At 38.9% G+C, this 13,431-nt stretch overlaps 1 protein-coding gene across 1 annotated transcript; it reads left to right on the forward strand.

Moving 5' to 3' along the window:
* Nucleotides 1–2,849: 2,849 nt before the first annotated feature.
* LOC121971692 (protein transport protein SEC23-like) lies at nt 2,850–10,246 on the forward strand. The gene is made up of 6 exons (XM_042523084.1): nt 2,850–3,208; nt 3,607–4,106; nt 4,400–6,220; nt 9,094–9,210; nt 9,433–9,504; nt 9,600–10,246. Exons 2-6 carry the CDS (start codon nt 3,642–3,644, stop codon nt 9,735–9,737), a joined length of 2,613 nt encoding a protein of 870 aa, XP_042379018.1. The 5' UTR covers nt 2,850–3,208; nt 3,607–3,641; the 3' UTR covers nt 9,738–10,246.
* The last annotated feature ends 3,185 nt before the right edge of the window (nt 10,247–13,431 follow it).

Here is a 13,431-nt window from a genome sequence, read left to right on the forward strand (position 1 = left end):
CAAATGGCTTTTCCTTGCTATAATCATATGTCACCCTAGCATATTTCTTTTCATGGGCTTTGGATGACACTCCCTTGCCCTTAATCACTTCTCTCTTACCAATGTTATGTGTCACCCTACCACTTGACCTCCTTTTAGTCTTGGAGGGACCCAATTTGATATTTTTAGGTCTTTGACTATCCAAACACATGTCAAGTCCTTTATGTCCAATAATGAACATGTCTAAGACTTTCTCCATTTCCTCAAGTCTTGACTTCAAGGCTTGATTTTTCAATTCTAAGGTTTTAACCCTAGAATCAATATGCCCACTTTCGACATTCCTAGACCTACCATTCCTAGGCATATGTCTCCCCTTCTTGAGATTCATGCCTAGGTTTTCAACCACCTTCCTCTCCTTAAGCAAGTTATGTCGTTTCTTTTTAGGTCTATCATTTAAAAATGATTTCCTAGGGTTATCTACTTTGTTAATTCTATTCCTATCATTATATCTAAATCCATAATTATGTATGAGTATATAATGTTCATTATTCCTAATAAGCATGAAGGAATTTGAAATTGGATTAAACTTCAAATTAGGGATTACCTTTCCTTTTACCTTTGGAGATCTCCCTTGACTTGAGTTCCTCTTCTTCTCCCATTTCTTCAAGTGCACCAATTTCTTGAGCTCTCCTCTCTTTGGGCACTTTGTATGGTAGTGACCACACTCATCATATGTGAAGTATGGAATATGCCTCTTCTCCTTGGCACAATCCCTACAACCCACATTAGTCTTCAAAAGAACTTTACTGGATTTAGGGTTTACCTCCTTTACCTTCTTGAGCAATGGACACTTGCTCTTGTAGTGCCCCATCTCACCACATTCAAAGCAGTTGATGTGGGCTTTCCCGCTCTTCTCGGTAGTTGAGGTTAAAGATTGAGCTTCCAAGACTTCTTCCTCACTTGTTTTGGATTCTTCTCCCTCCTTTGAAGATGTGGACATTTCCACTTCTTCCTCCTCCAAAGATGTGACCGAATCCACTTCTTCCTCCTCATCGGATGTTGAGCTCGTCTCCACATTCGATTGGTCATTCTCCTCCTCTTGGACCAATGAACCCTTCTCCTCCTCTTGGACCAATGAACCCTTCTCTTTGGGTTCCTCTACTTCTTGGACTTGTGTAGGGCCTTTATAAAGTACAATCACTTTGCTCCATAGCTCATGAGCACACTTGTACTCACCTACACGCGACGTAATATTAGAAGGTAATAATTTTAATACAATTCTAGTTACCTCCTTATCTATCTCCGATTGCTCCCTTTGCTTCTTGGTCCAATACTGAGGTCGGAGATACTTCTCCTTCTTGTTCGTAGGAGCTTCGAACAAAACTTTCAACATGGTCCAATGGTCTAAATCTATTTGGAACCAAGTCTCCAACCGCTTCCTCCAATACTCGAAATCATCTCGATCGTATAGAGGTGGGATTCAGATATCTCATCCTAATGGTCCTTTCGACTCCATCTTCTTCATCTAGCACTTGCTCCTTCTGATGGTTAATTCTTCAAGAGCACTCCTTGTTTTTATATTAATTATTAGGACCTTGATGCCTGGCTAGAGGGGGTGAATAGCCGATCACCCATGACATTTGCTTCCTACAACTTGTTAGCGCACAACGGAATACTAATACAAAACTAACAAGTAGAAAACTAAACCCTAGAAGACACTAAACAAGAAAATAAATCGATATGTTCATGTAATGTGATTTGGAGATAACTTACTCCTACTCCACGGCTGTTCGTAAGGTGAACAATCTTGATTCGTCGGTGGATGACTCCCCGAAAAATCCTGGCTAGCTCAAGTAGCTCCTTGTAGGTGGAAAAACCTCGCCACAACCTTGCACAAACATACTTGATCATACGAGAACTTGGAAGACTCTAATAGACTTTAACCAAATCTATTTCGTCAACCATGATTGCCTATCCCGAGCTCTATTAAACAGTGCTCGGGAGAAAACACAAGCTGTGTTTCTCGCCACCAGTTGACTGGTCAAAACACCAGTCGACTCATCCTATGTGTAATTCGATGGTTACAGGCCAACGGCTCGATACCAATCGATTGATGCCAACACTAGTTGGCTGCTCCACATGGGTTGAGCGAATAGAAACTTTCTGATCACTCCCTAGTCGATTGACCAGTCGACTAAGCTCGTACTAGTCGATTGGTACAACCACTAGTTGACTAGTCAAACCTTGACTTTAAAGTTTTGACCTCCAAGTACATTCACTTACCACTCGTTCTTGCCCGACTAACCTAGTCCTAGCTTTCTACACTCCTCTATCAGTCTCACGTCTCTTATATGCCTCTCCATCCTTCATGCCTTGCCTTTAGGAACTTCTTTCGTTCTTGTCTTTACTGTCGGGTCTTCCTTTGCCAAGAGCCTCCTTACCTCTGGAACTTCAATTATTGTCAAGTCACACTTGGATTTACGTTGCCAAGATTATATGCTTGAACTTATACCGCTAAGATTCACACTTGGACTTCTCTCTTTGTCAAGATCCCACTTAGACTTTTCTATACTTGCACACTCAAAAATATATTAAATATAATAATAAATTTAATTTAAAATTTTGTATAAATATAGGGCATCTAGATTATTCTAATAGATTAAGTTTTTTTTTGAAAAATAAAAATAAAAATAAAAAGGATGAATATTATGAGAAAAAAATGGAAAGAGATGAGTGATTTGGTAGGTACACATTTTTAGATAATATAAAAAACAGATACGTAAATCGTCGTTATAACAAATAGCATGGGTGTCAGTATCAAATTTGTTTCCTATATTTCCTCCGTTTCTTTCCCGTGTCCGTACTAAAAGTTTTACGGCTTCGGATTCGCCCAAACACGCGGTTTGAACCCTCGAACAAGAGCGAGCACGGGCAAGGGACACCGAGGCTGCGAGGCAGGAGACCTAGATCGGGCATTCCATCCTTTGCAGCTGCATCAGACGAGGGAGAGACGAGGGCGCTGGCGATCGATTCCCGCCCTCTTTCTCTCTCTCCCTCACTCTCATCTTTGGTTCTCGTCTGATGCCTCATTTCAATCCTTCCAATCGCTCAGATCCTTGATTCCGAGTTCCACCGTAAACTCAATCGAATTAGATTGAGAGAAACGCAGCGATTTTGACTGAATCATTAGAGTCTCTATACTCCGCCCGCATTCACTGACGACTGCCGAGTAAGTTTTCTGCTATATTCTGAAAACATCGGTTAGTTTCCTTTTCGTTTTGTGGAATTTCTGTTTTTTTTTTCCCCTTCCTCTGATCGATTCTCGCTCTTTGATCGTCTGTTGTCGTAGCAAAGTTGGATCTTTTCTTGTTGTTTTCGTCGGGCTTTTGGTTTTGCTCCTTTTGTTATTTGTTTTGCCTTTATTCATTGTTTCTGCTGATTATAAATTGATGTTTTGGGTTGGTTTTGTTTCCTTATGAATTCCATCTTTTTGCTGAATTGAAGCTCGTCGTATCTTCATTAAGAAGTTTTTTTGCAGTTCCGTTTTCAATTGGTGTCGTGGTGATTTTGTTAACATTGTTCTTCCACATAATCATTAGGTTTCTCGTTTGTTCTTCTTACTGACAGGATTTTGGTCTTCCAAGAAAGGAACTTGAGCACCCATGGATACTCCATCGCTTCCACCTCCTTCTATGGGCTACTCTCCTCCAGTTGCCACTCCTAATACCCTAATGCCTCGACCTGAACGGCGGCCTACTCCACTTGCATTCTCCTCTCCATCAACATTTTCTCCTCTGCCACCCCAACAAAACCAACTGCCTCGCACATCGTCACAGACGCCTAGATCACTGTCATCAGGAGACGGAGTCCATGTTAACACTCCCCTTTCACAATTCAGTACTCCTCCCGGACCACCACTTTTCTCTCCACCTCTTCGGCCAGCAGCAGTGCCTTTCCGAGCTACACCAACGACCCCGCAACCAGTACCATTCTCGTCAGGATCTACTTTACCAACATCCTCATCGCCTCATTATTCCAATGGATCCCATGAGCTGTCATTGCACCGTTCTGCTGGTCTGGATGAGTCTACTTTTGAGTCCCCGTATGTTCTATTTTCTGCTCACAAGGTATTTATTATGATACTGTAAATCAAATTTCCTATCAACTTGTATTATTGTTTTCTTCTTCTTCTTTTCTTGGTTTATTTATCTTCTCTTTGTTCTTTTATACCATTTCAACCTTTTTCCATGGATTAACTTGGGTTTCGTACAATCAAATGTGTTAGAAGGTGGATTGGCTTTCTTGCTATTATTTGCAAAATTAACTTAAAGAATATGATCTTTTGCCCTTCAGCTAATAAGTTCTTATGGTAGGGTTAGGCATCCTTAGCTAATTTTCCAAGTATTACTTCCCATGATAGGTGTTAAAGCGTAAAAAACTTGCAAATGTGCCTTGCTTGGGTTTTGGAGCTTTGGTCTCCCCTGGGAGAGAAATTGCACCTGGTCCTGAGGTTGTACACCGTGAACCCTATCGTTGTCAAAGTTGCGGGGCTTATGCAAACCTTTACTGTGAAATTCTAATTGGATCAGGACAGTGGCAGTGTGTAATATGTCAGAGATTGAATAGCAGTGATGGCGAATATATAGTTCCCAGTAAGGAAGATCTTCAAAACTGGCCAGAACTCTCTTCCTCAGCTATTGATTACGTTCAGATAGGAAATAAACGGCCAGGTTTTATTCCAGTTTCTGACTCGAGAATGACTGCACCTATTTTTCTTGTAATTGATGAATGCTTAGATGAAGCACATCTCCAGCATCTCCAAGGTTCTTTGCATGCTTTTGTTGACTCCCTGCCCCCCACTACAAGGCTTGGTGTCATAACATATGGACGGACAGTGTCAGTGTATGATTTTTCAGAGGGCTCAGTGGCATCAGCTGATGTTATACCAGGTGACAAATCACCCACCGAAGAATCTTTGAGAGCTCTCATATATGGCACTGGTGTTTATTTGTCACCTGTACATGCTTCACTTCCCGTGATGCACACTATATTTTCTTCTCTAAGGTCATATAAACTCAACATTCCAGAAGCATCTCGTGACCGATGCATAGGTACAGCAGTGGAGGTTGCTCTAGCAATCATTCGTGGACCATCAGCTGATATGACACGTGGAATCATCAAAAGATCAGGAGGCAATTGCAGAATCATTGCCTGTATTGGTGGTCCTAGTACTTATGGACCTGGATCAGTTCCATACTCAGTTTCTCATCCAAATTATGAATACATGGAGAGGACAGCTATGAAGTGGATGGAACATCTTGGTCAAGAAGCACTCCGACATGAGACTATGGTGGATATTCTTTGTGCAGGTACATGCCCAGTTAGGATTCCTGTTCTACAGCCTCTAGCAAAAAGCTCTGGTGGTGTACTGATACTTCATGACGATTTTGGAGAAGCATTTGGTGTCAACTTGCAAAGAGCATCCATGAGGGCTTCCGGTTCACATGGATTGTTTGAAATACGCTGTTCGGATGATATTCTTGTGACTCAAGTCATTGGGCCAGGAGAAGAGGCCACTGCTGATTCACATGAAACATTCAAGAATGACTCTTCATTTTATATCCAGATGCATAGCGTTGAAGAAACACAGAGCTTTTCCTTGTCCATGGAAACTAAAGGAGATATTAAGAATGACTATGTTTATTTCCAATTTGCAGCTCGTTATTCAAATATATATCAAGCTGGCATTTCTAGAGTGATTACTGTCAGGTTACCTACTGTGGACAGTGTATCCATGTATCTTAGAAGTATCCAAGAAGATGTAGCAGCTGTGCTTATTGCTAAGAGAGCTCTCTTGCATGCTAAGACATCTTCTGACGCTATTGATATGAGACTTACAGTAGATGAAAGAGTTAAGGATATTGCTTTAAAGTTTGGTTCTCAGCCACCCAAGTCCAAGCTTTATCAGTTTCCTCGGGAGTTATCAACTCTTCCTGAAAGCTTATTCCATCTTAGAAGGGGATCACTGTTAGGAAATATTGTTGGTCATGAGGATGAAAGGTCAGTCTTAAGAAACTTGTTCTTGAATGCCTCATTTGATTTGTCCCTTCGGATGTTGGCACCTCGATGTCTGATGCATCATGAAGGAGGTACCTTTGAGGAGTTACCAGCATATGATCTTGCTATGCAATCTAATGCAGCTGTGGTCCTTGACCATGGAACAGATATTTTCATATGGTTGGTAAGTCACTTTCAGCACTTTCTTGGTTGGACAAACACAAACTACATCATTCTTATTCTTGCAACATGTCAGATAACTCTTATTTAGTCTCCAGATGGATGTTCTCAATAGTTTTTGACTTTTCTTCATGTTGGAATATACATGAACTATGAACCTCAAAATGCTTAGCAGATTGTTTGAGTAAATTAGTCTACACTTCTGATTTGTCTTGTTAGGCAGGCTGGTAAATCTGGTCTTTTTTTCTGATGATTTCAATGTATTATAAATATGTGTATATTGCCAATCTTACATTAGTTTCCTTGATATTAGTGCTAAGTAGTTCTTTTTAAGTCACTGAACTAACCAAGTACTAGGGAAATATAAAAGGTTGTTTCTTTTCTTGTGTTCAAGTGGACATTATCTTAAATGATAAATTAACAAATAATTTACAAATTATCTAATATAAGTCTATTTGCATAATGCACATGTTTGTTTTAAAAAATACTAAATTAAATGTTTCCATTAACATATGTGCATCTATAATATTTTCAAAACGTTGAAAATTATTTGATAAAATAAAAAATGTGGTCAATAACAGTACATTTTTAATTAGATTTTTTAGGCCTTACATATATTCACAACACCTCAAAGAGATGATTTGCAATGTTAAATTTAGAAAAATGTCCATTAAAATTAAACATTGTACATTTTAACTTTTTAACTAATAAAATTACATTAGGTTTGATTTAAAATCATAGTTTTTGTTAATTTTCATTTTTGAAAAGTTATGTATATATAAAGCACGGAGAGAAGAGGAGTTGGTTTTCAATCTAAAGGAAGGGAAGGCAAGGAGTTTTAATGGTGGTGCAGGGTATAGTGGAATGCTTTGATGAGGGTGACATGCAACTCTAATCTTTGGGGAATTCTAAATGTCTTTAGGGAAATCCCAAAGACATAATATGGGGGAAGATATTGTAGCTTTGGTCTTGGAAGAACACCAAGGGGGAGCATGCATAGTATGCTATTTGGGGGGAGAAGAGAGCATGGCTTCCTTCCCTAAGGTGACAACTATGAGTATCGGATATGGGTGCATATGAATATTTTTAAACTGTTTACACATAATCAATAAAGATATTGAGTGTTTGCCCAGAGAGTCATTATTTATCAGTATTTGACATAAGCAAGGAGGAGTATTAAAGGTGATCACTTTTAAATTAATAGATGTAATAGACTAACAATTTGAGCCATCTTGTTAAAATTTCATTCCGAGTTTATTTGGGTCAAACCCATTGTTCAAACTCATTTTTATATGTTTTTTGTTTTCCTATATATTCTTCATAGATGACAACTATGCTTCTGCGTATTTTATATGTATAACAAGTGCACAGGCATGCTAGGCATACATGAATTAATTTACTTAAAGCAATGATCACTGCCATGGGTGTCAATGGACCAACACTGAGCTTAGCTTGATTGTATTCATACTTGTTCATTTTCTTGTTGAGATTGTCCATTCTTGTTTATTAAAAATTTTATTGAGCTCGAATCAAGCTTAATCTTTTTATCTAGCTTGACTAGAGGTATTGTTATTCTTATAATTTAGTTATAATATTGATTTAATAAATGAAGCTTATATCATTGTTTTTTTTTTCTTTTCTAGTATATGATAAATAATTTGAAATTATAAAAAATTATAGAGTATTTTTCAATGTATTTGAATAAAAAATAAAAAATATTGTGTTAATTAAATTTATTCATAAATTCTTCACAAGTTTCATTTATTAGTATTTAATGAGTTGAGCTCACTTGTGTTTGAGCATATTTATTGTATATATTTTATTCTATTTAATTTTTTTTGGGGAAAGGTTAATGTATTATCACCCAAAGAACATGCAAAATACAATCTCTACAAAGTGCATAACAACTTTATGACTTTGTGGGACATCACCAACCAAACCTCATACAAGACATCTCACATCAACACCTCACTAGGTGTCTACAAAGTGCCAAACATGGACTTTGTATGACTAAAATGTGCTGTTATCGAGCCAAGCAACGAGCTTGAGCTTGTTAATGAATACCTTGTTCATTTCCACTCCTATTGTTTACTTGCTAAAATTGTTATTTTGACTCCAACGCAGCAACTATGGTTGCATGTTCTATGCCAACCTAACACCTAATCTAGCCAGCTTTTATTATTGTGAAATGATCCTTGTGATTTCTTGGTTCTTCACAAGAATATTGGTTTGTTAGAATTTAGTAAAGGAAGCACAAAGCTTCAAGTATGCATTATCTCCATATCTCATTGCTATTGATTAACATAAATTTTCAATTGCATGTTTTTTGTTTACTTTAAACAATTTGATTTTGTTATCATGTAGTTTCATACTCATTGTGCTCCTATCAAATATCATATTGCAGTCCTTTTTGTTCCACCATGATGTTCTTTCCAGCATTAGGCTTGCACATGTAAAATGTAGAACAGTAGGCCTATAATTCTTCAGTTTCTCTGTTTTTCTTGCATTCTTGCATGCTTAAAAATCAACCTATATTCAATTTAACTTCTGACATGCAGTGGAATGGGTACTTCAAAATTAGGCTACTCTTTTTCTTTGTAAACATGAAAATTCTGATCCAATATAATCTATCAATCTGTTATTGAATGCTTCAGTTGTTTAACATCTCATTACATGTTAGTTTCTTAATTACTTTCCAGTTCAGCTAAATATACTGCACATGTCATTCTACCTTCTGATTGCTTCATATAGGTGTCATTTCTACTTTACATCACTTTTTCATTTTACTTTCAATCATCATTGGTATATAAAATTGCTCCCAATTTTTCACTAATGTGCATTCAGCTTTCATGATCCTTTGGTTGTTCTTTATGTCAGGGTACTGAGCTTGCAGCTCAAGAAGGAAAAAGTGCAGCAGCTTTAGCAGCTTGTAAAACATTAGCTGAGGAACTATCTGAGCAACGCTTTCCAGCTCCTCGGATTCTTTCATTTAAAGTTCGTTTTTCTCTACATTTCTTTTTAATGTCCTTACCTTCAGGAAATTTTTTTTCCAACACGTCTTTAATCTTCTTTTTTCTGTTCTATTCTAAAATTCCTTAATTCTCCAAATCAATATGCAAATATTAGACTAGGAACTGCTGAGTTAGCTAACCATCATGACCAATGGTAGCTTCGTGAGATCTGTCCATACACTGATATACTTCAATGTTGGAACAGGAGGGAAGCTCCCAGGCTCGGTATTTTGTTTCTCGTTTGATTCCAGCACACAAGGATCCTCCTTACGAGCAGGTAAAGATTCCCTTTTCTTCCAATGGGTCTGTGGCATAGGAAAAATTATATAAAGAGTTTCATTGCTAACCCAAGTTCATCCTTTCATAAATCAGGAGGCAAGATTCCCTCAGCTTCGCACCTTAACCCCTGATCAAAGAACAAAGCTAAAATGCAGCTTCATTCACTTTGACGATTACAGTTTTTGTGAGTGGATGCGAAGCCTGAAGCTAGTGCCCCCTGAACCCAGTTAAATCTCCCAGCAACAAATTTATAGGGCCTGAGCTACGACAAAACCAAACTCGTCATAAAATATGCCCTCATACTTATTGAATCCATCAGGAACTTCTCGATGATGCTAGTCTTTGATTAGTGTCATCCTGTAACTGATTTTATAAGACATGTCCAGTAAGTGTTGCCTGCTGCTAGCCAATTCAGATAATTCTGAAAGGTGCTTTACAAATGAGAGATATCAGAGTACATAGATGATTTTTTCCTCTGCGATTGGCTTAGATTTTGAAATTTCAAAAGCAATAAATATCAAGCCTTATGTTTCCCTTAGACATGATGAAATGTGACGTCCTTTTCTGCATCCGTTGGATTGAGATGGTTTTGGGAAAGTAGAACAATGCAAGCCATACTGTCTTAATCTCTTCTTTTTCTTGCTTAATTAAAGCATAGATAATATTTATTATACTTTGCAATCGTACTTTGTGTTGTTCTGTCACAATAAGATAAGTTCTGTCAAATTATTGTTCTGCTACCAAATTTCAATCTAAATATTTATTATTTTAAAGTAGTGGTACTTTTGTTCGACCCATTATTAAGGAACTTCAAAGAACAAGATTTGCCTTAAGCCGAAGGAGAGACACTGGACATATGATATTACTGATGTAATAGTAAAGAATTGATTTTCAAAAATTGACAATTTAAATTGAGTTTATCTTACCGCGCGTCTAACATTACTTAGATTTACTTTCATCTATATTCATGGGCTGGTATAAGGGGATTTGTGAGAGAGGAAGATTTTGCTCCTTGTGTAATTGGAAAAAACAGGTTTCATTTTCATCGTATTTTTCATTTCAAAAATTTTTTTATTCTAAAAATTTATTTTTATATACTTTTATATTATTTGCTAGGTTCATCTGGACGGGTGAATTCAGTTCTGACAATATTCACGCTGTTATTGCTCAACATTTTAATCAATATCTGTTTACTTTTGTGAAAAATAAAAGACAAAGTGATGAAATTAACTGATTACGTCCACTCTTTTCCCTAAACCCGACATTTAAAACTCTAAATTAGGTCAAAAACGTTTTTTTTAATCAGGGTACATTTCTTTATTCATTAATTGATAGTTCATATAGTGGTGTTCATGGATAGATCTAAAATTTTAGGTTTGGGAGGGCCGGGTTGATGCGTCTCTTAGATGTACGATGACTTGCCTTATGAAGGTGATGTCACAAGGTAACGTGATCGACTAGCCAACAGCCGACAACCTAAACTCTTCCTCCACTCTTGGGGGGTTGTGCCCCCTTCAGTCCTATTCTTGGTCTGCCACTAGTAGTGTTGTCACAAATAAGCTTAAGGCCTTAGCGCAACGATAAAGTTATTACTTTGTGACCAAAAGATCACGGGTTTGAATCCTGAAAACAACCTCTTGCAAAAAGCAGAGTAAGACTACGTATAATGGATCCTTCCCCGGAACTTCGCATGACATAAACTTTGTGCATCGGGCTGCCCATTTTATAAAAGCCCCATGAGTTATCTCATCCCGTGTATGCACTAGCTACTATTACTGGGTGAAGCCCCTCATAATTTACCTGCATGTATTTAATCGGGGCAGGCGATATTGGACCGCCTCAAGTAAACGTTATCATTTTTTATCATAGATAAAGATATTTGATAGATCTTCAGAGCATTACATATCAATCCTCGACTGGAACACGCTTATACTCTATTTGATGGAAAAAAAATATAAAATGCAATGCAAAGTACGATTATTGAGGAGTCCACTAGTGGAGCGACCATGTTATGGATTATGGATGAATACTTAAGTGGAGCATGACTCCCATCAATGAGGAACGACTTGCAAATATTGACTATCGGTATTCAATAACACTAGAACTTGTATATTGATTGGTTTATATTAATTCATATGTATTGATGATGTGAATAAATGTGTGAGGAGAAACTCTCTCTCACGGTGGGTGTGTAGGGGGGGGGGGGTGCAAATCAAGAGTCCGAATTGTACTGAATTAAGTTGACTCATGTGCGAGCACGACCTACGCGCGTTTCATGCAGGACCGGTCGGGGCAAAATTTGTCCAAGTGGAACAACCAACATTTTACCACATAAACGTTTTGCTGCTTGGTGGGAATCACGATTAACCGTTGTATTCCGAGAAACAAACAACCCTAAGAAAATCTCGAAGCATAGCCAGAGGTGGGGCAAATCTGTTTCAAGGAAACTGCGACCCTCGTAGGCTCAGTCCATTCTACTCGCTCGGTTGTTCTGCCCATCCTACTGCACGCTCACCTAGTCGCTCTGTTCTTTGCCCGACCGAATGCTCTTTGCTTGCTCGAGCTGCTTTGCCCAACTGACCGCACTACCCGACCAGTCACTTGGTTTGCGACTCGCCCGTCCGCTCGCTTAGCCCACTCAGCCACTCACTTCGCCCACTCGAGTTGCTGCATCACTCGGTCTACAACTCAGCTGCTTTGCTCACACGGTCAGGTACTCTGTCTTGCTCAGCTAGTTTGCTCTGCCCGGTCGGATGCTCTGCTCGCCCAGCTTCATTGCCCGACCAATCGCTCAGTCGCTTTGTCGCTCAGGCTGCCCTATCTTCTACTGTGAGGCCGCTCTACTCGATCAGGCTCTCCCGGTCAGCCTAGCTACCCGCTCGACCTCCCAGCCCGGTCTGTTGCTCGACCTCTCAGCCCAATCTGTTGCTCGGCCATTATGCAGTTTGCGTTCGACACTTGACAAGAAACTAGTCCCTACTGGCAGCCTAAGATTATCAGCTCAAGTCAGCTCGATAAATAAGTTGAATTTGATTCCGTGTAGTTTAAATTTAGCCAATTCCCCAATATCTCTGACATCAGATTGTTTTGTCTAACAATCTTGAAATAGATTTGATTCTGTTGAGATGGTCATAGAACAAAGTGTTGAAGTGCAACAGACTCAACACATGAAGGTCCCTTCTGCCCTGATTGGAACTGTGTCAATCAATCATGGGAAAAATCTAGAGAAGTTCAGTGGACTGAACTTCAAGATGTGGTAGCAGAAGATCCTTTTCTACTTGACCATGCTCAATCTGACTCAGTTCTTAACCGAGGACCATCCCAAGCGTACTGAGGATACTGATACGTAAACCATTAGTGTAGTGGAGGCATGGACTCATTCTGAGTTTCTTTACCTAAACTACATCTCAACTACCTTGCCGACTTGTTGTACGCAGTATATAGCATGAAGAGAATGACTAAGGAGTTGTGGGAGTCCCTAGACAAGAAGTACAAGATAGAGGATGCAGGGGCCAAGAAGTTCATCGTGGGTCGATTCCTGGACAACAAGATGGTTGACTCTAAGACAGTGATTAGCCAAGTCCAGGAGCTTCAGGTGATTTTACACAAAATCCATTCAGAAGGAATGATTCTGAGGGAAACCTTTCAGGTGGCTGCTATCATTGAGAAGCTACCTCCAGGCTGGAAGGACTTCAAGAACTACCTGAAGCACAAGCAGAATGAAATGAAAGTGGAGGAACTCATTGTTAGACTTCGCATCGAAGAGGACAACAAGAGTTTAGAGAGGAAGTTGTTCTCTCAGGCTACTATGAAAGCCAACGTGGTCGAGCACAGTCAAAACTTGAAATGGGAGAACCCTAAGTCTTCCAAGATAAGACCCAGAGGAGGCATCAACAAAAAAAAGTTCTTTGAGAAGTGCTTCAAC

The sequence above is a fragment of the Zingiber officinale genome, chromosome 4A (genome assembly GCF_018446385.1).
Source record: "Zingiber officinale cultivar Zhangliang chromosome 4A, Zo_v1.1, whole genome shotgun sequence".
Lineage (NCBI taxonomy): Eukaryota > Viridiplantae > Streptophyta > Magnoliopsida > Zingiberales > Zingiberaceae > Zingiber > Zingiber officinale.